This window comes from Seriola dumerili, unplaced genomic scaffold (assembly GCF_002260705.1).
Source record: "Seriola dumerili isolate Sdu_G_001 unplaced genomic scaffold, Sdu_1.0 BDQW01000230.1, whole genome shotgun sequence".
NCBI lineage: Eukaryota > Metazoa > Chordata > Actinopteri > Carangiformes > Carangidae > Seriola > Seriola dumerili.
In genome coordinates, this window is record NW_019174485.1 from 3,753,388 (window position 1) to 3,774,787 (window position 21,400).

General features: G+C 38.0%; 3 protein-coding genes across 11 annotated transcripts; 1 reads left to right on the forward strand and 2 right to left on the reverse strand.

Moving 5' to 3' along the window:
• The first annotated feature begins 5,831 nt into the window (after nt 1–5,831).
• Nucleotides 5,832–6,827, forward strand: LOC111229395 (trace amine-associated receptor 13c-like). Its single transcript, XM_022755711.1, has one exon. It carries the CDS (start codon nt 5,832–5,834, stop codon nt 6,825–6,827), a length of 996 nt encoding a protein of 331 aa, XP_022611432.1.
• Nucleotides 6,828–7,563: 736 nt separating this feature from the next.
• On the reverse strand, nt 7,564–12,289 carry nsmce1 (NSE1 homolog, SMC5-SMC6 complex component). 8 transcript variants are annotated; one of them, XM_022755663.1, is made up of 8 exons: nt 12,263–12,289; nt 11,590–11,716; nt 11,002–11,118; nt 10,592–10,669; nt 9,620–9,766; nt 8,860–8,976; nt 8,162–8,288; nt 7,564–7,783 (listed from the first exon to the last, which is right to left on the reverse strand). In XM_022755663.1, exons 2-8 carry the CDS (start codon nt 11,650–11,652, stop codon nt 7,749–7,751), a joined length of 684 nt encoding a protein of 227 aa, XP_022611384.1. In that variant the 5' UTR covers nt 11,653–11,716; nt 12,263–12,289; the 3' UTR covers nt 7,564–7,748. The 8 variants fall into 8 exon arrangements, with proteins under 8 accessions (XP_022611384.1, XP_022611383.1, XP_022611382.1 ...); XM_022755662.1 differs by having other exon boundaries at nt 11,590–11,721; XM_022755660.1 differs by having other exon boundaries at nt 7,566–7,783; nt 11,002–11,123.
• A 1,050-nt stretch (nt 12,290–13,339) lies between these two features.
• On the reverse strand, nt 13,340–20,803 carry vps37a (VPS37A, ESCRT-I subunit). 2 transcript variants are annotated; one of them, XM_022755522.1, is made up of 12 exons: nt 20,676–20,803; nt 19,424–19,498; nt 18,531–18,648; nt 17,341–17,444; nt 16,871–17,021; nt 16,335–16,405; nt 16,056–16,183; nt 15,899–15,957; nt 15,703–15,771; nt 15,268–15,411; nt 15,076–15,164; nt 13,340–14,836 (listed from the first exon to the last, which is right to left on the reverse strand). In XM_022755522.1, the coding sequence occupies exons 1-11, from the start codon at nt 20,780–20,782 to the stop codon at nt 15,084–15,086; spliced, it is 1,107 nt and encodes a 368-aa protein (XP_022611243.1). In that variant the 5' UTR covers nt 20,783–20,803; the 3' UTR covers nt 13,340–14,836; nt 15,076–15,083. The 2 variants fall into 2 exon arrangements, with proteins under 2 accessions (XP_022611243.1, XP_022611242.1); XM_022755521.1 differs by having other exon boundaries at nt 16,871–17,096.
• Nucleotides 20,804–21,400: the final 597 nt, after the last annotated feature.

Below are 21,400 nucleotides of genomic sequence, written 5' to 3' on the forward strand. Positions count from 1 at the left end.
TGGCTTCAAATGGCAAAGTGATTATTGACAATTAAAAAAGAGTCCATAATCAGGAACAGTTATGTCTCTAAAACACATAAGAATAAATTATTTCAAATACTATCACTCAATCACTCAAATGATGCATAATCACAATATTAAAATGTACTCTTTTGACATAATATCTTTATCTTTTGACATAAAATGTTAATGTATCCAAAGTCATATACAGTACGTTTACTCAATTTAAATGTCAAATTTATAAGTTTAATGAAGTGAATGGACTTGTTTGTACTGTGCTTTTGTCACGCTGAAGAGGCAGCACTTGAACTGTGGATTAAAAGCCGTTGTCGTTTTATTTGAGGCAGAGTGGTGATGATGTGGTTAAGAGAGAAAGAAGAACAGGCGTTGGTGTTCACCATAAATAATATAGGCACAGTGCTTCCTTGTGTCTCCAGAGTTTTCTGACAGCTGCTAATTTTGTATGAAAAGAATTTTCCATATAATACAAAAGTGACAAGCCCCTTTTAAACATAACTGCAGTTTAAAATGTTTTACTTCAGTTTGATGTTAGGGTAAGTTATTTTGGTTGTGGTGAAGTTTTGGTCGTGGTTTTACTTATTTCACCTAAAAGTTACCCTGGGGTCTCCAGCTCCAGTAGAGATGATTTTTATTTTATATACAAATAACTGTAGATTTTCTGTGAGAGGTGATGCATTGATTTATTGAGTGTTATCAAAACACCCAGTGTTCATGGAGTTTTGAATATAGCAACCGTTCAGTGTAACAGGAAAAGCTTCGAGATTGCACAGAGAAAAACAAACAAAGAAAACCAAATAATATAATTAAACTCAGACCCTCATTTCCAGACCACAAATGATGGTGAAGTATACTGGCAAATGGAGGTAACCTAAGCTATAAAGATGCCTATTTTAGCAGTTTACATAAGACACTGGGGCAGGATCAGCAGGATGCACAAAGCGTACAAGATGGAGTCCTACACTGTAGCTGCTGCTGTCCGCTCAGCTTTCCTCTGTCATCCACCCTTCAATCTTCTCCACTCTGGCCCAACAAAGCACTAACCATCCATGTCTTCCCTCCTGGACTGAAAACTCATCTTCTAGACAACATCGCCCTCTTCCCACAGAACGATTTAACCTCTCCTTGCTCTCTAAAAATATCCTATCTGGCTCTCTCCTCTGGCTTCATTCTGCCTTCCTCTCAGTATTCACTCCCCGTTCTCTCGTCACACCAGTGTTATAAGGTCACTAAGGCCAATTGCTTTTTCCTATTTCAGGCTGCTTTAGGTTATTTTTGGAGATTGGTGAATTTTATTTTGTAGCAGTCAGCACACACTTATGAATGAGCTAAATGCCTGAAATATAAGATGCATGGTAAATAAAAACTGGAGTCGGGTGCTTAACAACACTGATGGTTCTCATTGATTTGCTCAATGCTTCCTGTCTGCTGAGCAGGATCTATTGACATCATAATGTGATTATCAGTTATTGATTTTGTCAGGACAGGCCACTCAGTCAATTATCCTGAGTACTTTGTATCAGTACATTTCTTGGACAGTTTGGGTGACACACAAATGAAACTTGAGGCAGGGGAGTCAAAATTACACATAAAATAATATTAAGCATCCAAACTTAAAACTAATCAAACAAGATGATAGTAGCTAAGATATGACTGTAAAAATCCCACATATTATGTTCATATAGCAGAAATGCCTTTCCATGCACTTCATGCTCACAAAATGTGTTTTTTAAGTATAGATTTCTTGGAGCAAAGTGCAAGAAGTTGTCAAAGCTAATTAGATCAGTGTCAACTGCTTTACCAACAGGGCCATCTAGTGGCTGATTATCCAAATAACAACTCCAGCAGCGGCTAAGCCCAACAGGCAGATCAAGTTTCTGTTGTTCTAGTCAGGTTCAGCTTTCAGTTCAACCAGTGAGCAGCTCCACGGTGTGATGCCTTAGTGGAAGGTGGTTAGTAATCACCAAGAATGATCCAACATGGGTCTCAAGTGCATGCCCACAACTGTCACTGACTGGTCCCAGACCAGCTTATTTAATGTTGTATTTATTATTGTATGTTTGTTTTCATGATGTACTGTAATTTTTACATATCATAGTTGTCCAGTGGAAACACATATCTCCAAAATTAATGATTTAGAATTTTTCCTCTTTTAAGTTTCCTTTAATGGTTTAATTGAACTATCCCACTTCTTAGAAAACCATTTATAAATACATGAGATACATGAAAAGCTGAAGCTTTGGAGATACGTGGTTTTTACAGGACAGCTATGGCAGTGTATTATAAAATATATCTTTGTTACTCTTCTCTCAAAGACAATGATATTAGTATGATTTACCAATCTGCTATAAATTTTAAGGACAGAATTGACTAATTAACAAACACTCATCATTATTATTATGAAGTGTAGATATATAATCTGGCTCTGCCAATAATCACATAGAATCAGACTGAATGGTTCACCAGGTTTTCATGGAGATGTAGAAAGTTGGAAAGGGTCAACTCTGCTAATGATTAACTAATAATTTTTCATTAAAGGACGAGTTCACTGTTTTTCAACCCAGACTTTTATAAAATGCTGTTTTCCATCACTAGCTGAGCACAGCACAGTCTTAGTTTTGAGAATCTTAAAATCATGGAGCAGCTTTTCACTTGGCTTTAAAACATTCAAAGGGGCCAGGTGTTTAATCTTTTAAAACCACGAAAAACCTTACTTTTGAAAACAGGAAATTAAGTAAATGCAGACATGTTTAAAAGCCAACCCATGGTCACAAACTTGGCCTATGCTTCTGATCTGGTTTTGTTTGTGTTCATCAAAATAGGTATACAGTATGACTTACTGAATTTTGTTAGCCTGATCTGACATTTAGTTTCACCTCATTCCTTTGTATCTATTGTAATTGAATGGCTGAACAAATCTGAGATGTGAGCAGCAGTTCAGAGGTCTGGAACTAGGGTAACATTTTGTGGCGTAAGCTGAAACTATACAATCAATGTGTAAATAAAGAGAATGAACACTGAGTACACTATTTGATAAATAAAAATGCTGCAAAACAGTAAAAAACCTTAGTTAACAATATGATTAAAATTAAGAATACAGCTTCTGTACTTAAATTATGCTTGAGCATACAGCAATAAATACACTTAAATGTCAGGATGTCTGAAGAGCAGTCAGTCACACTTCAGACTGTTCAATTAACCTTCATTAAACAGTGATCATTTTAATACTGATGTGGTGTAATGTAGTTTGTTTGGTAACTATTTATCATGTTTCATAAGATAGTGATTGATTTTGATGCATGACATAATTCTACAAAACAAGCAGTAATTACAACAATCAGGTAAATGTTGTGTCATAAAAACATACAAAACTGTCCTCTGAGAAGTGGTGAAGTAAATCTAGTCATACAATCTGTCACTTTGCAACTTTTAATCAACACAGAGTCCCAAATGCCACAGTCCATTACCTGTGTCTGTGGCCAAAAACTCTTTAAAACCTCTGGGGAAAGACGACCTTAGATCTTAACCAAGTTAAACTAAATGGTTACCAACATCAACAACCAACCAAGATATTATTTAGCACCGAAACTCATAAAGCCATCAAACTCATCAGTGCCTCAGAGAATACATTAGTTTCAACATAGAGAAAAACAAACATTAAGGTTGACGGCTTTGTTGTGTACCGGTGGGGCATGTTAACGCCTTGTAATAATGTCTGATAGCACATTAAACCACAGGTGAATTCCAGTCAAAGGTGTTAATAAACACAGTAAACACATCAACACATGATGCAACCACTATTCCCTTTGCAGATGTGAGCCATGACCACAGCAGACTCAGACAACAACAATGTTGTTGTGTGTGTGAAAAGTACGATGAAAATGGGACAAACGTAGCTACAAAGAATTCTGCTTTATCCAAAATTATACAGTTGATATTAGATTCATTAGTTTCATATGAGCTCATAACAGGATATTAATTAATGTTTTCAGTGTTATATAGAGGATGGACGACTATAATTTATATTCACATTGTTTCTCGCCAGCACTAAGGTACAAATAATAAAAACTGAATTGTTTAAGTGATGGATATTAAATTGTCAAATGTGCAGTACATGTGGAGTACCAAAGTATTTTAATATCCCAACTCTATTAAATCAACTCAATATGCACAGCTGTAGAAGCACACAAACACAAGGCTGATGGGCAAATATCCATACACATTTACAGGTCCCAGTTTGTAAGGCTATGGCTCTCAATAAAAACCACCCAGGCTGAAGTCTACTATTGAACTGCACTGTGCCATCACTATCCAGACAGTCATTCCACACTGACGTTCTTATGCTTGGGCTGTGGGCCACATGGAAGCCAGTGGCTTCTCTCCTAAAGCGACTAACTGTCCTTCAATAGTGCAGCCACATCACTGCTGAGAAGTGAACAGGGAGCAGTAAACTCCCCAAACTCTCAGGACTGTGTCCTTTGCCTTGTTTGAGACACAACGGAGAAAAAGTTAGGGACCTGGGACCAGTGGACAAAGTGGTGATAGAAGCTTGCCAGAACTATAAAACCACCTCCTGTCTGTTTTGGGGTCGGCTGGGCCTTTCTTGGTGAAACACCTACAAGCCCTACACCATACACTGTACCTCAACCAACCAAAAATACACAGGTTTTCTAGATTGACCCTACGTCCTGTCTGTCAAACTCTGCCAACCTCCACACAAGCTCTGTCCATTTATCAGTCTTAATAATGATGTGACCATAGTAAGCAGAAACATTCACAGGTCCCAGTATGTTAGGTAGTAAAAATTGGCTATGCCTCCATAATAGTGTGGTGAATTGGCTTTTTGTTGTAGTTTGTGGATAAAGTGAAGTGTGGCTACAGGGGAATCTAGCATCAGATGGCAGTCTAGAGGCAGGTTTTAGATTGACAATAACCTGTGAAATCTGGGGCTGAAATTAATAATAAGTTCCAATATTTTGATTAAATAATCAACTGTTTAACCTATAAAATGCCAGAAAATTAAAAAAGAAAATGCCCATTTCAGTTTTCCAGAGCCCCAAGCTGACAAATTGGTAGTCCAAAAGCCAAAACCGTTACACTGATTTACAACAGAGAAATGCAACAAATCACAACAAAAGGGAGAGGCTGGAACCAGTAAATGTTTGGTATGGATAACTGAAACAATCATCTCATTAAATTGTTAATTAAAATGTGTCCTGACTGATTGATTGATTAAATAATTGCAGATGCAAATCCACACAGATTTGGATTGTTGATGTTCTTAATGTAAAGTAAGTTTTGTTTGCATGTTGCTGCTGAATTACTCTTAGCTTTGCTTTGTCTGTTCTCGAGTTCTCACTGATAACATCAAAGATTGATCAAGGTTGTCTGCTTAAACCTGTACCTATCTTAAAACTACAACAAAGCTGTAAAGTTCAGAGAAAAGTTTTCCATCAGTTGTTATGAAACCCATATGTTGCATCATGGAAAGGGGTGGTGAGAGGGGGGCAGGAAAAGGGAGGAGGGCAGAGGGGGAAAGCAAGGGAGAGGTGAAGAAGAAGAGGAGAGAGGTAAGTGACAATGAATAGGCTGGCATTAGAGGGAGGAGAGAGAAGTAGGAGGGAAAAAGAAAATTAGATAGACATGAGAGAGCAAAGGAAGAAGGAGTGTAGAGGAGACAGATGAAGAGGATGACTGGGGAGTTGAGGAGGAAGGACTAGGGAGTGCTGTCAGAGATAAATGAGCTACTGTGTGTCTGGTACGATCAGAGAGCTACTCAGCAGGTTCAGGTCATCACCTCTCCTCAGTACTGGATGATGGACGGTCTGAAGGGAGCTAAGCTCTGCTACCCTCAGCTCCTCAACTCCTCCTGCAGGGGTTTACTGCGTCCTCGCTCTGAGGCCGTCCTCCTCTACATGCTGCTCTCCTCCATCACTGTGCTCACTGTAGCTCTCAACCTGCTGGTTATCATCTCCATCTCCCACTTCAGACAGCTCTACACCCCCACCAACCTGCTCCTGCTCTCCCTGGCCACCTCAGACCTCCTTGTGGGGCTGCTGGTGATGCCGGTGGAAACAGTGAGATTCGTAGAAAGCTGCTGGCTGCTGGGTGATCTCATGTGCGCTCTGTCTTACATTATCGGCTTCACTCTCATCTCTGCCTCTGTGGGGAACATGGTGCTCATTTCCATTGATCGATATGTAGCTATTTGTTACCCTCTGCAGTACCCCAACAAAATCACTCGCAGCAGAGTTGAGGTGTGTGTGTGTCTGTGCTGGGCCTGCTCACTGCTCTACAACGGCTTGATCTTAAAGGACCATCTCAGCCAGCCAGACAGACACAGCTCCTGCGACGGGGAGTGTTTGGTGGTGATTAACTACATCCCCGGAGCCATTGACCTTGTGCTCACTTTCATCAGCCCCTGCTCAGTCATAGTCACTCTTTACATTAGAGTGTTTGTTGTGGCGGTGGCTCAGGCCCGTGCCTTGCAGTCTCATATTACAGCTGTTTCAGGCGGTTCAGTAAGAATCACTGCAAAGAAATCAGAGAAAAAAGCAGCCAGGACTCTGGGTGTTGTCATATTAGTGTTTTTGATGGCATTCTGTCCGTATTACTACCCTTCTCTTGCAGGACAGGACACCTCAAACAGTGCTTCATTTTGGCCCATTGTGTCTATGCTGTTGTATTTTAATTCTTGTTTAAACCCACTCATATATGCTTTTTTCTATCGGTGGTTTAGAAAAGCTATCAAGCTCATTGTCACCCTCAAGATACTAGAGCAGGACTCCTCTCAGGCAAATATACTTTAAAGATTTTTTAAAGAACATTTTTTCTTGACCCATATCATCTGGCAAGAGAGAGTGTAACAATATTAAACTGATGTTGGTCCTATGTGAAACAACACAAATGCAGGATGTGATGTTTGTTTTACTTCACTGACATTTTACATTAATATCTTATATATTTTTAGATCAATATAATTGTCTTATTTCATTTGCACCCCTTGCTGACTAGCACCTCAGTCTGTCAGATTTAGTACTCAGCATAAGTGTAACAGCTGTTTAGTCTATCAACAGAAATTAATCAGCAAATCTTCAAATGCAATAATTTGCTCAGAAGAAAATAAAATCCGTTTTAAACATGACTGTAATTGTGAGCAGAGTTGCCTCTGGGTATCACCTTACACTGTTTCAAGTGTTTCGTTAGGGGACAGAAAATGTTTGATTAAGATTTTGGGAAATGTATTTCATTGCTATGTCAGCAATTCCATTTAACACAGGATTCTCAAGGTAACGTGAATTTTGCATCTAAGCTTCCATTTGCAATGCAAAACTAATGTCCAAACCATTATCAGTTTGTGAGAAAAAATGTTTAACAGCAGACTCTATTTATTTTTACTTTTTGTGTTATGTCTCCCCTCTAGCAACAGTCTACTAGACTGTTTTAAAGAACATTTTTTCTACTAGACTGTTGCTAGTTTTACCACAGACAAAAAAAGTGCAGACATGACATTTATAAAATTACCCCAGGATAACTGTATTGGTTTTATTTTTTAATGATTGTGTGAAAACATATACATATAAAAAAAGACATTTCAATGAAACACATTCTCATTTATATTTGTAGAAATAAAGATATTTACAATAACAATTTGGTTTATTAAAAAACTTATTTTAAAAATACTTTAAACAATTTCAACAAACAAAAAAACACATTTGATGCTTGAGTCCTCATCTCCTGGACTGAGACTTGGGCCGTCTGACTTCTGTAATGACCAGAACAAATAATGTGTCAAACATACAAGCAGGGAGTGTGTCTTCTTGTTCATGTTACTTGCCATTCATTGTAATTCATGAATATAAAAGACAACACAAAAGGAAATGTAGATGAGAGACAGTGCTTTTTATGAATTCATCTTCTATAAATAATTCAGAAAATTCAAGCAGTAGATCAGAATATTACGGAAAAAAACTCCAAACTTATAATCACTTGATAAAAAATGAGTGAAATCTCCTGAGAATGGTTCAGGATCAGCTGTTTAGTAATTGTATAATAATGAAAAGTGGGACTTAAAACGGATATAAATTATTACTGTGGGAGTAATACATGTGGAAACAACTTTCACAAATATAAATATAAATACCAGGGATTTCATGTGGCCAAAAGTCATCACAAGCCGGACATCGTGGCTCTGATCTTCCTTTAAAGTACCTGGCCACACATGGGTTGTGTATTTTTATGCCACATGTAGGATTTTCACAGATTTGGCACTAAAAAAAAAAAAAAAAGATACAAATCAGATTTAATTAATCCAGTTAGAAATCCCATAAAGAATAATGTATGGTTAGGTTTTATGTACAAGGTTGAGTAAAACAAAAATGATATACACAGCTTTCTGTGTTGATTAGTCAATAGTTGATTATTGTCTTTGTGGCAAGCAATTCCCTTCTTTAACCTGTAATAATAATTATTTTTATCCTTCAGATGTGTTTCCTTCAAATAGTATACAGTACATATACATATGATTCCAGACTAAATATGAAGCTATGCTTTTGAAATGTGCTCTTAAGGCTGGATTTATCCATTTATAACCACAACCAAAAAACTGCTAATATCAATGACAAAACTGCTAGTCAGGATTGTCTTCTTAGTATCAGTTATGGATGTAATCATACAACTATGGTAGCCTAGCTTCGCTTAAACAGGAAAAAACTGTCTCTTCAGTAAGGCACAGCTTAATAGTAGGAATACTTTATAGTAGTGATTTAATGACATTAGTACAGGAAGTTTATAAATGAGAGGATAGATTATAATTTCTTTCAGGTATTTATCAACATTTACCTGGAAAGCGATGTTGTGACAGATTTGGCACACTTTGACCTGGTCTTGATACATTGTGCGGATGTATGGCTCCATTTCTATAATACACCTGGTGGACAAGGTGTATTCACCCCGTTTCTAAATTAATAAACAGAAATCAATTACACACCAAATGAACCAACATGAAGTGTTTTTGGACATGTTGCGGAGCAGTGGTTAGGCACAACAGCAAAAACACCAGTCAACTTTCACCTGATTACTAGATGATTTATTAGTAAATAAAATAAATTCAGATAGCAAATGTAGTATGATTATTTGTGTTGACACATTTCACATATTGCATGTTCATTATTTGAACAGCAAAGTCTGGATTTGGGAATATGAACAAATCTGCGAAAACTACAGATATGAGTTTCAGATTGTACGGTTGGTTTATTTCTATTGCTAATATTTCCATCTAATCTTTATCTTTTGCCTCACTGAATCCTAAAACTTTTGCCGCTTTCAGTGACCTGATTTTTTAAAAGGGAATCAGCTGTTTCATCCTCTGTATATGTATATATTGTATATATGTACATATATATATATACACAGCCATCTGAATACCAGCATTGCAAATATTTATCTTAGTGAGGCTGGCTAACTAAACAACAAGTTTTAATTAAATTAAAATTTAAATTCTGTCCACACAAAACATGCAAACAGTTTGTAGAAAATACGGAGGGAATACAACTTAAATTTGATTTGGAAAATTTGGTGGAGACAATGTACAGTATTTTACCTCACTGAGCCATTTGTCATGCACGAGTCGGTTCAGGAGGTGCTCTGTCTCACTTTTCTTCAGCTTTTTGCTGGTCATGGTGTCTGCGCTATTCAGGATGTCGGTGGAGGACGCCTTGCCATTCTCAGAGCCCACAATCAGGTCCATCTGAGGTGGAACAGCTCAAGTTAGTCATGACATGATATACCTGTATTGACGATAATTGTGATATTTAAAAAATTAAATATTGATATTGTGTTAATTATAGATATATGATAATAAAGTGATGGCAAATGTTAGGACTTGTGGATGTTTTGTTTATCAGTTCATCTTCATCAGTTCATCAAATGTAAATGTTCATTTTGTACGCTTTTGTACAGTTATGGTGACAGACTCTCTCTCCACCTCCGTACACTTGTATTTGATTCTAATTTATTTGCCAAAAAAGTGACAAAACACACAATAAACAATGTTAAAGATGAATTTGATTAATAGCCTTACTATTATTTATTTATTTCAAATTTATATTGATATCGCATTAATATCGTTACTGTGAATTCTTTTGACCACAAGAATTGAGTAATGAAAATCTGATATTGTGACAACCCTAGTCATGACACACTTTCTAGTGGGGAAATCGTTTTTTAAAGCAGCTCAACACTGATTACTGCTGACACCTGTTCCAATGCCATGCGAAATTCTGCCCTCTTCAGATTATTTTCTGTATTTTGATATACAGTATATATAACCAGAGTTTACTCAAACATTAGCTGCCACTCAGCTCTGCCTGGTCACTACTTATTGCAGTTAAGTGATATTTTGGGTGGTAGAAGATTGGTGACATGTGCAATATGTGATCTAATATAAAGACAAAGGTAGTATTTTATTATAAGACTATTCCACTGGATTGCAATACTATGTGCATGAATTTCTATTCTTTCAGGTCACTCACAAAATGTTGCTATGCATGAATGTCTCCTTCAGTCAACTCACCGTTTTCCTGAACAGCTCCAGCTCATTGTCGGCATAATCTGATGACATTCTGGTGACGTCAGTCTCAGCCATGTTCACCTGCACAGGATTAGAGTAAAACTGTGATTAATAATGCCTCAGGTGGCTCATTGTACTTTAATGCAGACAACTGTCTTCTTACAGTATGGCTTTATAAAGCAGTCTATAAACTCACTGAATTTCAAAACTTTAGCCTCCCGTTTGTTCAGGACAGACAGGGAAAAAGAAGTTTCTTTTGTGACCTACTGTAGTTGTGCTTCACATCCCTAAATCTGTACACCGTGATCACACAGGTTCTTGTCCTGAGATGCTCACTATCTTTACAAGCCAATCAAAATTCTTATGACTTTAAATCATGAAACAGGCCCAGTACAGGAACTAAATAAACTAACCAAGGCGTAGTATTGTTGACCATTATCTTCAGACATCCCTTTTCTTATCTGCATGAACATGGGCTGCAGCTTTGAGTTGATCGTATCAATGAACTCATCCAGTTTGTCGGGAGCGTACTGTGCTGCAAACATAGAAAAGAAATTATGTGTAACCCTCATATTTACAGTTTACTTGTCCAAATGAAGAGATTTCAACAACCAGAAAACCCAAAAACCTGGCAACTCCTGGCAACTTTAATTTCAGATATAACTATGGTTATATGGGCAAAAAATCAGATGTCGGATTTAACATTTACAGAATCATGTGTAAGGCAAATTATTGGCCAAAAACATACATATTTTCAGCATTAAAGTTCTGCATGAGATGTATGTGTACAAGAATTCACAGTTTATTTAGTTTATGTAGAAAAACAAATGAAATATTCAGTTTAACTTCAGGAATAAATATGAGCTTGCTGAGGGTTTGCTTTTGGTATTTCTACGCTTATCATTCAGCAAACTGCACAGGCCTTGACCTGCTATGAATCATGTCTCCTGATGCACTTTGAATCCAGTTATTTGCAATTAATTATATATAAAATCACTCACTGTTGTGTGTTTCACAGCAATGCTGATAAAGTGTCCTTGCTCCTTGTTCATCAACAATGCCATTGACCATCATGGTCTGTAGAAACCTTCGATGGCTGTCTCCCATCTGTCGTGACATGGCTCAGGTCTGAACTACACATATAGAGCAATGGTGGGTGGATGGTCTTAAACTAACAGTAGATGGTGAAATGTTTCTTAAAGTAAAGCACATGAATCTCTACAGAGGCTTCAGAAGATCAGTTAGGTTAAGCACAGTTGAGCATGTTTTAAGTTGAATCTTCCTGGATCTTGGGACAGAGAGGACATTTTTCCTTTGTACAAGCTAAAATGCTCAAGACAAAGGACAAACCCCCGAGTGGCTAAATAAAGCTAAAAGTACTGACGCTGCAAATGTCCCATAGCTTGTACTACCGACTTCAATATAATAACAATTACTGGAAATTTAAAACACTGATAACTGGCTTTTTAACTGTCAACCACATTGTCAACGTCAAGTTACATTACAACTGAATTCAGCTAACCGTTAACTATTAACCGTTGAAGGCAGCGTAGAGACCTCGTCGGTTGACTTTGGTTATCTGCTGTTTGATTTTACGGTGACTTGCATTTTGAATACTTTGCAGAAAAGAGCCTCTTAACGTAAGAGAAGTCATGCACAAGTTTACCAGCTCACCTTTGGCAGTGCGCGCCTTCCTGTTATCCCCCCCTCCTGCTCCTCGCAGATTTCCGGTTGTTTGTGATGCACGGCGAATTACTGCCACCTGTGGCTGTGGAGGGTATATAATCACGTGGAGGGTTTATTGTATCATGGGGAGGGTATATACCACGTGGATGATATCCCAAGCAAAGTAAAGGTATCTACATTTCTTTAAAATCACAGAACAGCACTTTGGTACCCATGCTCATATTCCCAGAAATGTAACCTCTCTTGATAGTTCTCCAGTGGTAGAGAGTAACTGAGTACAGTGACTCAGGTATCATATTTAAGTACAAGTTTAAGTTACTTGTACTTGAGTATATCAATTTTATGTACTTCATTACATTTTAGACGTAAATAGTCTACTTTTTACTACTTAATAGTTAATTTTCATTCAAATACATTTCTTAAGATTAAAAAAAAACAAAAAACGTTTTCTTATCCTTTTTGATTTGTGACCTCTGTGGTGTCACTCGTCATGGGTTAGGGGTTTCACCTTTCACCTTCATTTCAATAGCAGTACTTCACAGAAAAATCAAAGAAGAGAGTATGTGTATTTGTCTATGAGAACACAATGAGAACGCTAAATACAGCATAAAATATTCTCATTTCTTTTTGTTTTGTTCCTTCCTTTTGCGAGATGCTATTTTCTATTTTCAACTTCATGTTATTGGATGGATGTAACATAGAAGTGGTAACATGAAGTCTGGAGCATTAGACCAAAAACCTTGCTGTAGAGACTATGTAAATGTAAGTTAGTCTGGACAGTCACAGGTTTATTTCCCCTTTCCTCTAAAATGTCTAGTTGTTACTCCCTTGTTTCCTTATAGTCCCCCCACTGTACTTCCATGTAGGTGCCAGTAGAAACCAGTAAGTATTTTATTGGTACCCAATTCATGATTCATCCAACAAAATTACACTGTATTGCTGTATTATAAAATGTTACTGAAATACTTTGTGGGATAGATTTTGGATTTCGTGTTCAGTTCAGTCCCAGTGTTAATAGTTTCTTTCATGTTCTGACTTGTTAAACAGCACACAAAACAACACAGATTTATTCTAAATGCTTTATTACTCTAACAAATTAAATAAGAACATATAATACAAGGTGTCTGAGTCTTTGATTACAATATAGCCTATTATTAACATTATTTAAATACAGTATCCAATGTCATCGAGTTTTACTGCAGCATTTAATCTAATGTTCCTCAACTTTGACCCAAACCTTCGGAGGCTCTTCAAACATTTCAAGTTCAAAAGGTGTCATAAAATAGTCAGGTTATCATAATGATGCTTATCAGCAAAAAATAATCATCAGTGTATTTACATACACACAAATAATTCGATTATTGTAAAAAGAATGGAATTAAGGTAATAGTGTGATTAAACCGTTTACAGTACTCTGATTTCCCCTTAAAATGACTTTATATAATCAATGTCTGAAATAATCTGTGGCAGTTAATGTCCGTTTTCTGCACTAATAAAATGAACCAAAACCACTAACAGTAGCTTAAAAAAACATAAAACTGTTATATGTAATTTGGTTTATGTTGACTTTGAAAATAATTTGTAAGAACATACAGTAGATACATCAACAGGGTGTATCAGAGTACTGTCTTAACGTCTTCAATCGAATTATTCATGTTTGTGCAAACACAGTGATATTAAGGATGCATTCAGGAAATCGCCAAAGCTGGAAATGTAAGAACTTAATAAAGAAACAACCACTTCCCAGTTAAAATGCACAGCCCGAGTTAAAAACACTGCTGCGTCCTTGCTTCTTTTCTTTCGTTGGTAAATCCAAAATTTGTTAAATTACAAACAGGATTGCCTCGGACAGATTGACAATGACACCCCAGTGATGAGTTTATGTAAATGGACAGAGCAACATTTCCAATGTAAACAGGAGATTTAATGTGCGAAAGTTGCTCCTTTTGTCTGTCCAGTAGGAATAGGGCCTTTATGGTCAAATAAAGCAAGGACAGGGCAATGATCTCAGAAACTGGAAATACAGACACCGGCATTAGCATTTCAACAGTTCATTTATAGTGAACTCAATCACAGCATGGAAAAATGTAAGATTGGGAATACTGTCCTATTTGCAATTTGTACTTTCTGTAAAATGTGTTCACATCACCAACCACTCTGATCAGTTGCACTGCATGAATCCTTGACAGAAACAAATCTCTTTGTCATCACTGTCGAGTCAAAACTGAACAAACAGAATGTGAAATAAAAATTATCCACAATGTGATCAATCCTTAGTGATATGGTTGAACAGCTAGGCATGTGTCAGTCATTCTTCCAATTTTGGCCTCCTGTGGTGACTTAATAGCTTCTCCATTTTGCTCTCACACAATCCAACTTCAGCTGTTTTTTGTTTTTTGTAACCCAAATCTGAGCCCAAACGGGCTCCTTTTTTTAAGCCCACCATTGCCATCACCATCTTCATATTTCTCCAAAGTGCCCTCTGTTGACTCAGTGTGCTTTTCGTTTTCTCAAATGTCTTTATCCTTTAGTTGGCAGCAGTTGGCTGAGAAAACTCCAAACCTGTAGACATTATGTAAGAAGCAGACGTAAGTAAGAAGTAGAATGAACATGTGATGATGACAAATTGTTTTTTCTTGATAAAAATGGAGGGGATGTTTAGCTGTAAAAAAAAAGCCATGAGGGCTGCCTGTTGTGAAACTGACAGCTGAGACCCAGCAGTTTCCCTCTGACTGTCTGAATGTTACAATCTTGTGTTTTGCTTGTCGGTTGATCTTGTTAATTGTGTGTGTGTGTTGTACCTTGTGTTCTAGTGGCTGGTAGGAAATTGTCCATGTGTGTTGATGGACTGTTGCAACTTCTCCTCTTTGGCCCTTCTGCTGTGGCAAAGCTGTTGAATAACACAAGAGGCATCAATCTGATAACATTCAGACTCATTAAAAACAATATATTATGACTATCTTCTCACAAATACTGCACTTCAGGCCTCTCACCGTTCTCTTCTCCATGAAGCTGGTCAGGAATTCGTCTATGTCTGTGCGCCCCTCCAGAAAGTTTTCAGCCGTCTCCTCCGACTCCTCCTCTGCCTGGTGGGCTGCAACTTTTAACCGAGCCTGTAAAGTACTAAGACTGCAACTCTAGCAGGGAATAAAAGACACTAAAGTAAGAAATGGAGCAACAGAAATTTTCAGTTTAAAGACATGTTCAAACATGTTTGGATTGGGCTCTTCAACTTGTTAATATTTTCTCTGTAGGCTTCTTTCATTTGACAAGGTAACAATACAATTAAAAAATACTACAACGATTTCTCAAAATCAAAAACTAAAGATAAATGTTAAACATAAAATTGAAAGCAGTTCTTTCAAGAGGTGATCAGAAGCTTCCACCCAATAATGTCTATCTGACGTGTGACGAGTGTAGCCTCTTACCTCACTGAGTTCATGCTGTCTCTGCATCTTTGTCTCAAAGGCCATCTTCATCTGAGTCAGCTGTTCGTACTGTCAACACAGCAGACAGACCCCCTGTTCATTAAGCTCCTAGACAATGACATGAATATGTTTGTTGTGTGTGTGTGTGTGTGTGTGTGTGTGTGTGCATTTAAAAGGAGACGATATAAGAGCGAACCTTGTAGAGCATTTCTTGTCTTTTCCCTTCCAACTGTGGTTCCATCTGAAGATTTCTCTCTGTAAATGACAAAAAGAAATGTACAGGTCTTTGTAAAGCTCAACTTCATTAAAACTTCTCTTTCATGACTGGCCTATGAAGCAGGGGAGGAGCTTACTAGCAATGTCCACTATGCTGGTGACCAGCTCTTCTTTATCGCTGGTGACCTGCTTGAGCTGTGGCAAAGTCACAAAGAACTCCAGCAGCACATCCTCGTTTTCAGACATATCTGACAACTGGGTCAGACTGGTGTGGGATGCAGTGGGTAACAGAACAAGAGAACAAAGACATCAATGATGGACACAAAAGAATGTTTCCCTTATCTCAAACACACATTATAACCTGCTTCAACAATGATCAAGATATTTTAAGTTGACAATATTTTGGAATACTTTACTTCATGTCACAGAGTTCAGGAAAAGACTCAGGAATTTCAGGCATCTTGTACATATGTCCGTTCAATCCAGCCTGAGAGAGACACAAGTATTGTAAGCAAGTCACATTCTTTAATGAACCTGGTTTCTATGTAGACACTAGATTTGTCAAACCCAACAGATCAGTTTCAGGAAAAGATATCTAAACTGCAAAGTCCAGCCTCTTCCCTTGAATGGGCTCAACCAAAGCTGGATAATTTCAGGCTCTACTGCTTGTTTTTATCATATATTTTCTTTATCAGTCTTGGAGAACCTTAATCTTTGAAACTGCCAAAAGCTTGACTTTGCATTTACTTTTCAAAACACTGCAGCTAGGGGGTGTGTTCCATGTTTACAATACAAATAAATATGTAACTACTTCAAAAGTACCTTGATGGTCCCCAGTATGTGCGTGCGTGCGTGCGTGCGTGCGTGCGTGCGTGCGTGCGTGCGTGCGTGCGTGCGTGCGTAGTCTGGATGGTACCACCCCACTTGTGTACATTATCCATCATCAGTGTACCTGTGAGTCTCCAGTGGGTACAGGCAGCGGCAGTTCAGATATCAGTCCATATGGAGCTGGAGCACGAGGAGGCCCGTGGGCACTATCGACCCCTGGGTGAGGCATGGGAGCTGGAGATGGACCTGGGCCTTGCCCAGGAGGCGGTGTCTGGCTGGGTCCCACATGACGAGAACCATAGTGGTAAGCTTGAGTGGGGTAGGGAGCGATGCCTGATGGCTTGTACATACTGTTGCGATACAAGGGGGCGGAAACAAGATCAAATGTATCTTTTGGAGAAAATAAGAGCAAGAAATATTCTTTTTTTAACAAGCTGGGTTATTATTTTATTCATTTCATTCACCATTATTTTAATTACTATCCAAAATACCTAAATAAGTCCCAGGTTGCCAAACACATGAGTTTTCTGTTCTAATGAGGATATAGTGAGACAAGAGTGTCTAATATTCTCCATGAATGCAGTTTAAACTCACTATGGAAAGCCAGCAGGACCAGAAGACATCAAGGCAGGAGGACTTTTCCAGAACTCGTCCAGCAGACTCTGTACGACCTTACCCAGATCTGAGTGCATCCCAAACTACAATGTACACAACAAGACAAACTTAATACTTGGAGAAAAGTACTATAAGGCAATAACTAACAAAAATTAAATAAGTGGATTTTCTTAATGGAGAAAACAGAAAATGAGAAACAACCAGGAAAAAACCAACTGATGTTTCTACAGCTGAGTAACACTACAGTTTTACTTGATTACTGTAAAACCCAGCAATCAGACCCCCTCTCATCTCCACACTGTCATCTCTGTTGTGATCAGGGTTTTGAAATATGAGGTTTATTCATTTGTGCAAGTAAACAACACATCTTAGCTTCAGAAACCTAAGTAAGCCCTTTGGCTTTGGTTCACAAATGATATATAATGCTGGGATGTTGTAATCATGAATAGAGGAGATGGAAAACCAAACTACACTGTATGTTTCTTGTAAACATAATATCCAGAACACTTTATCTCCTTGTCAAATAGTCAGAGCATTATGACTGAGGCCGCATTAAGACAGTTTTTCTTTACTATTCGAGGTCTTGTAAAGACCCTTTGTTCAGCTGTGGAAACCACCTTACTTCAGTTTCAGTTTGAGTCAGATGTGATTTAATTATTTGGGATAAAACTATAAGTAATGATCTTTCCTTTCAACCCAGCCCCTGTCAGCCATAATGACCCTGTGCTGAGTTTTATTTTCAGTTTCTCTTGATGCTTTACACATAGTGAAAGTATGAAAATCATGTTCACAAGTTGAGGTTATAGTTAACAACATTGAAAGAAAAGTTGTTACTGAGTGACAATAGTCAAAATTATGTCAGCTCACCTCTACCACTGTTTTAATTGTATCACAAAATCATAGTACTACTACTGACTTTGATCAGCACAAGAATAACTGTAAAAAATCTGTTTTAGTGTGCACATTACCTTACACCATGGCCATCTACCCAGCCAACAAAAAGGCAGTGAGAATAGTGGCTTTCTTGAATGTTTCATATCGTAGATCTAAAATAAATACACCCATTGATCTCCTTCCCTTCACCATTCCTGGAATCTCCTCAAAAAACAAATTGGAAACCACCAACTTAATCAAACCCATCAAAATCAAAAACCTAGACGACTACTTACATTAGTGATGAGGGGACTAGTGATCATGGTGCCATTATTGCTGTCAACTAAATGATGACCAACAGGGGGGTAGACACTAACCACCGGCTTCTCCTGAGGGAACTGAGGAGGTAGCAGACTGAAAGAAAGAAAACAGCAAAGTATGCCAATTTATATTAATATTGTAATATGGTATTATGGCAGTGTAACATGTATTTGTCCCTATAGCATAGCCCTATATTGTCTGAGACTTCACATGTGATAAAATTGGAAGCCTCAGCATCACTGGAAGAAATCTGGTAAAGGTTTTCACTAACAGCTCTTAACAGCATAAAGAATTTGAATAGCTCATGCTGTGGGGACTAAAGCCAGTGCCACTGTTGAAGTTGCTAACTGGCTTTTCTTACTTTCGTAGTTCTTCCTATCAAACGGTCTAGTGAAGATATGACAATTTGAATCTAGCTTCTGGTATAATGCTTGTAGTCCTTTGGATTTAGTTTCATGAACAAAACACTGGGTTCACATCCTCTTCTTACACTCCTCACTGGCATAATTTGTGAGTTGCTGATAAAACATACTTAAATCCTTGTGCTCTAATGCATTTTGCTTTTGATTGATCCCTGATATCTATAATTTTGTTTGAAAATAAAATAAATAACAAAATTAAAACAAGTTAAAACCATCTACAATAGCTGCTTGACCTTATATTAATGTTTCTTAATAATAATTAAAACACTACAAGTATGTTAGTTATAAATAGAGAACAAATTCAATGACCTGACCTGATGTTAATTAGTTTTTCAACCATAGTCAGAAATCCAACCACATCAGTGGCTGATGTACAAAGTGACTGTGAAGTACCTCCTGCTTTTGATACTCTCACACTGAGGTTGTTTGTGCAAAGACGTACTCACATGTTAACACTAATGGTGGAGTTGTTGACTGTGAATGGTATTCTATATTCCACATCCTTCTGGATCTCTGCAAGGCTGTTGAGAAAGAGAAACACAGGAATGCCAGGATATGTAATGTTGAATTTGTAGTCATAGTTGGCACAAATGTTTATCAGAATTCTGCTCGTTTGGAAAGAGAGAGAGATTCATTAAAAGAAGAGACCTTTAAAGCCTATCATCACTGAGGAACTTTTATCTCTTAGCATGACAACATGACAAAGTGAGATGGCATAATAAGTCATTTATTCCTACAGAAGTCAGATATGGTCTGTTGAAAGCTGCATGTCAAGAAGCCCTGGCCTTACACCCTGTCCTGTACGTAGTCTTTGAATTCTCTTTTCCCATCCACTTACTCCTTAACATCATTGCCATGCCATGATTAGCATTCCTCACAGCACATTAGCCATGTGGTCTCTACAATCCCATGAACTGCACTTCCACAGGAAACAAATAGTACCATCGCAAACATGTGTAATCCAATTTCTGTCACACACATACATTACATCAGGAGGGTGACTATGATTTAAGGCATCTGGCTAACAAGAGATGTTAGAATAGTCTGTCCATGCCGCCAGTTTATGTCTAACTCAGTAGAAAGAAAAAACAAATATGTCACTGAGATGACAGGGCTCCTTAGTAAACAAAGGCTAATACTTTAATCCCCACGTCTAATTAGAAGCCTCCTTCTAAAACTACATGCGTGACAAGTTCAGTCGACAAACACCGGAATGATCACAGAACATGATCAGCCGGTCATAGCTTGTATCACAAACCCTAAAAATAGAAGCTGTAAATGTCACTTGACTTGACTAGCTAGCCAGCTAGCACGGCGCCCTGGGAAACCACATCTAGCTCGTTAGCTATAAGGAAAGGTTGGTAATCACCACCCGTTCAACACACACACACTGAGGGATGTCAAAGCAGTGGTATTGTTTTGATATATTAAAAGAAAAGCAGGGACAAATGTGATCGAACACGAGGCTGTGGTCTATTTGTTAGCCTGACGTGTTTCTTCTGACTTCACTGTGATCAAAGTGGCTAGCTACAAGTAAACATCAGCTGTGTACGAACATGGTCCACTAATTAATGTTAGTTAGTGGCCATGAAACATCGTGTTGGCCATTTCTCAGCTTGAAAAGATAACGTTTATGTTAACAAGCTAACGAGCAGCACCAGGGTCTGGTTTTAGGTTATCGGTCGGCGCGCACATTACCTGGGATGAGCGGCTTTGAGTGACTCGATCTGCCGCTGTCTTTGTTGTTGTAGGCTGTTCAGAGGGAGAGGTCCGGAGCCTTTGGACAGGGGGAAAAACCAGTTCATCCTCTCCTGGCGACCAACCACGGACTGAACTTGGTGACAGAGGCTAAAGGCCGACAACAGACGACAACGAAATGGAAGGGAAAGTGAGCATGAAGAGCGTACGGTGTAGAGATTTCTGGTGCTAACCCCTGTTAGCTGACTAACGACACGGTTTGTTGTCCACACGAGGCTTACTTTGTAGTTACGTTACAAAGTCAGATAGCATATCCGCATGTGTCGGATAAAACAACAATTCCGTTTTATCTCCACGGGTTTGTGTAATTGTAGCACTGTCATTAACATTGACGAAGCGAGAAATAATTACTGCTCTAGGAAGACAACAACCTTGCGGGTAAAAGCTTGATCAACTTATTTACGTAATACGTCAAACAGCAATTTACGTCAAGCGCAACTTCCTGTTTTCAGCATGATAAAAACTGTAAATATAAAAATGTGATTTATTTTTAAATAGACATCGAATTTGAAATACACTGTATATGATCGATTCAGAACAAAATGAACATTAAAACTAACATTAAAACAACTTAAAAAAATGTTTATGTTGTAATGTAATTGCAATGTAGAGGACTGTTAAGTTGAATGGGAGATCCTCAACCCTGCAAAACATGCGGACCTGAC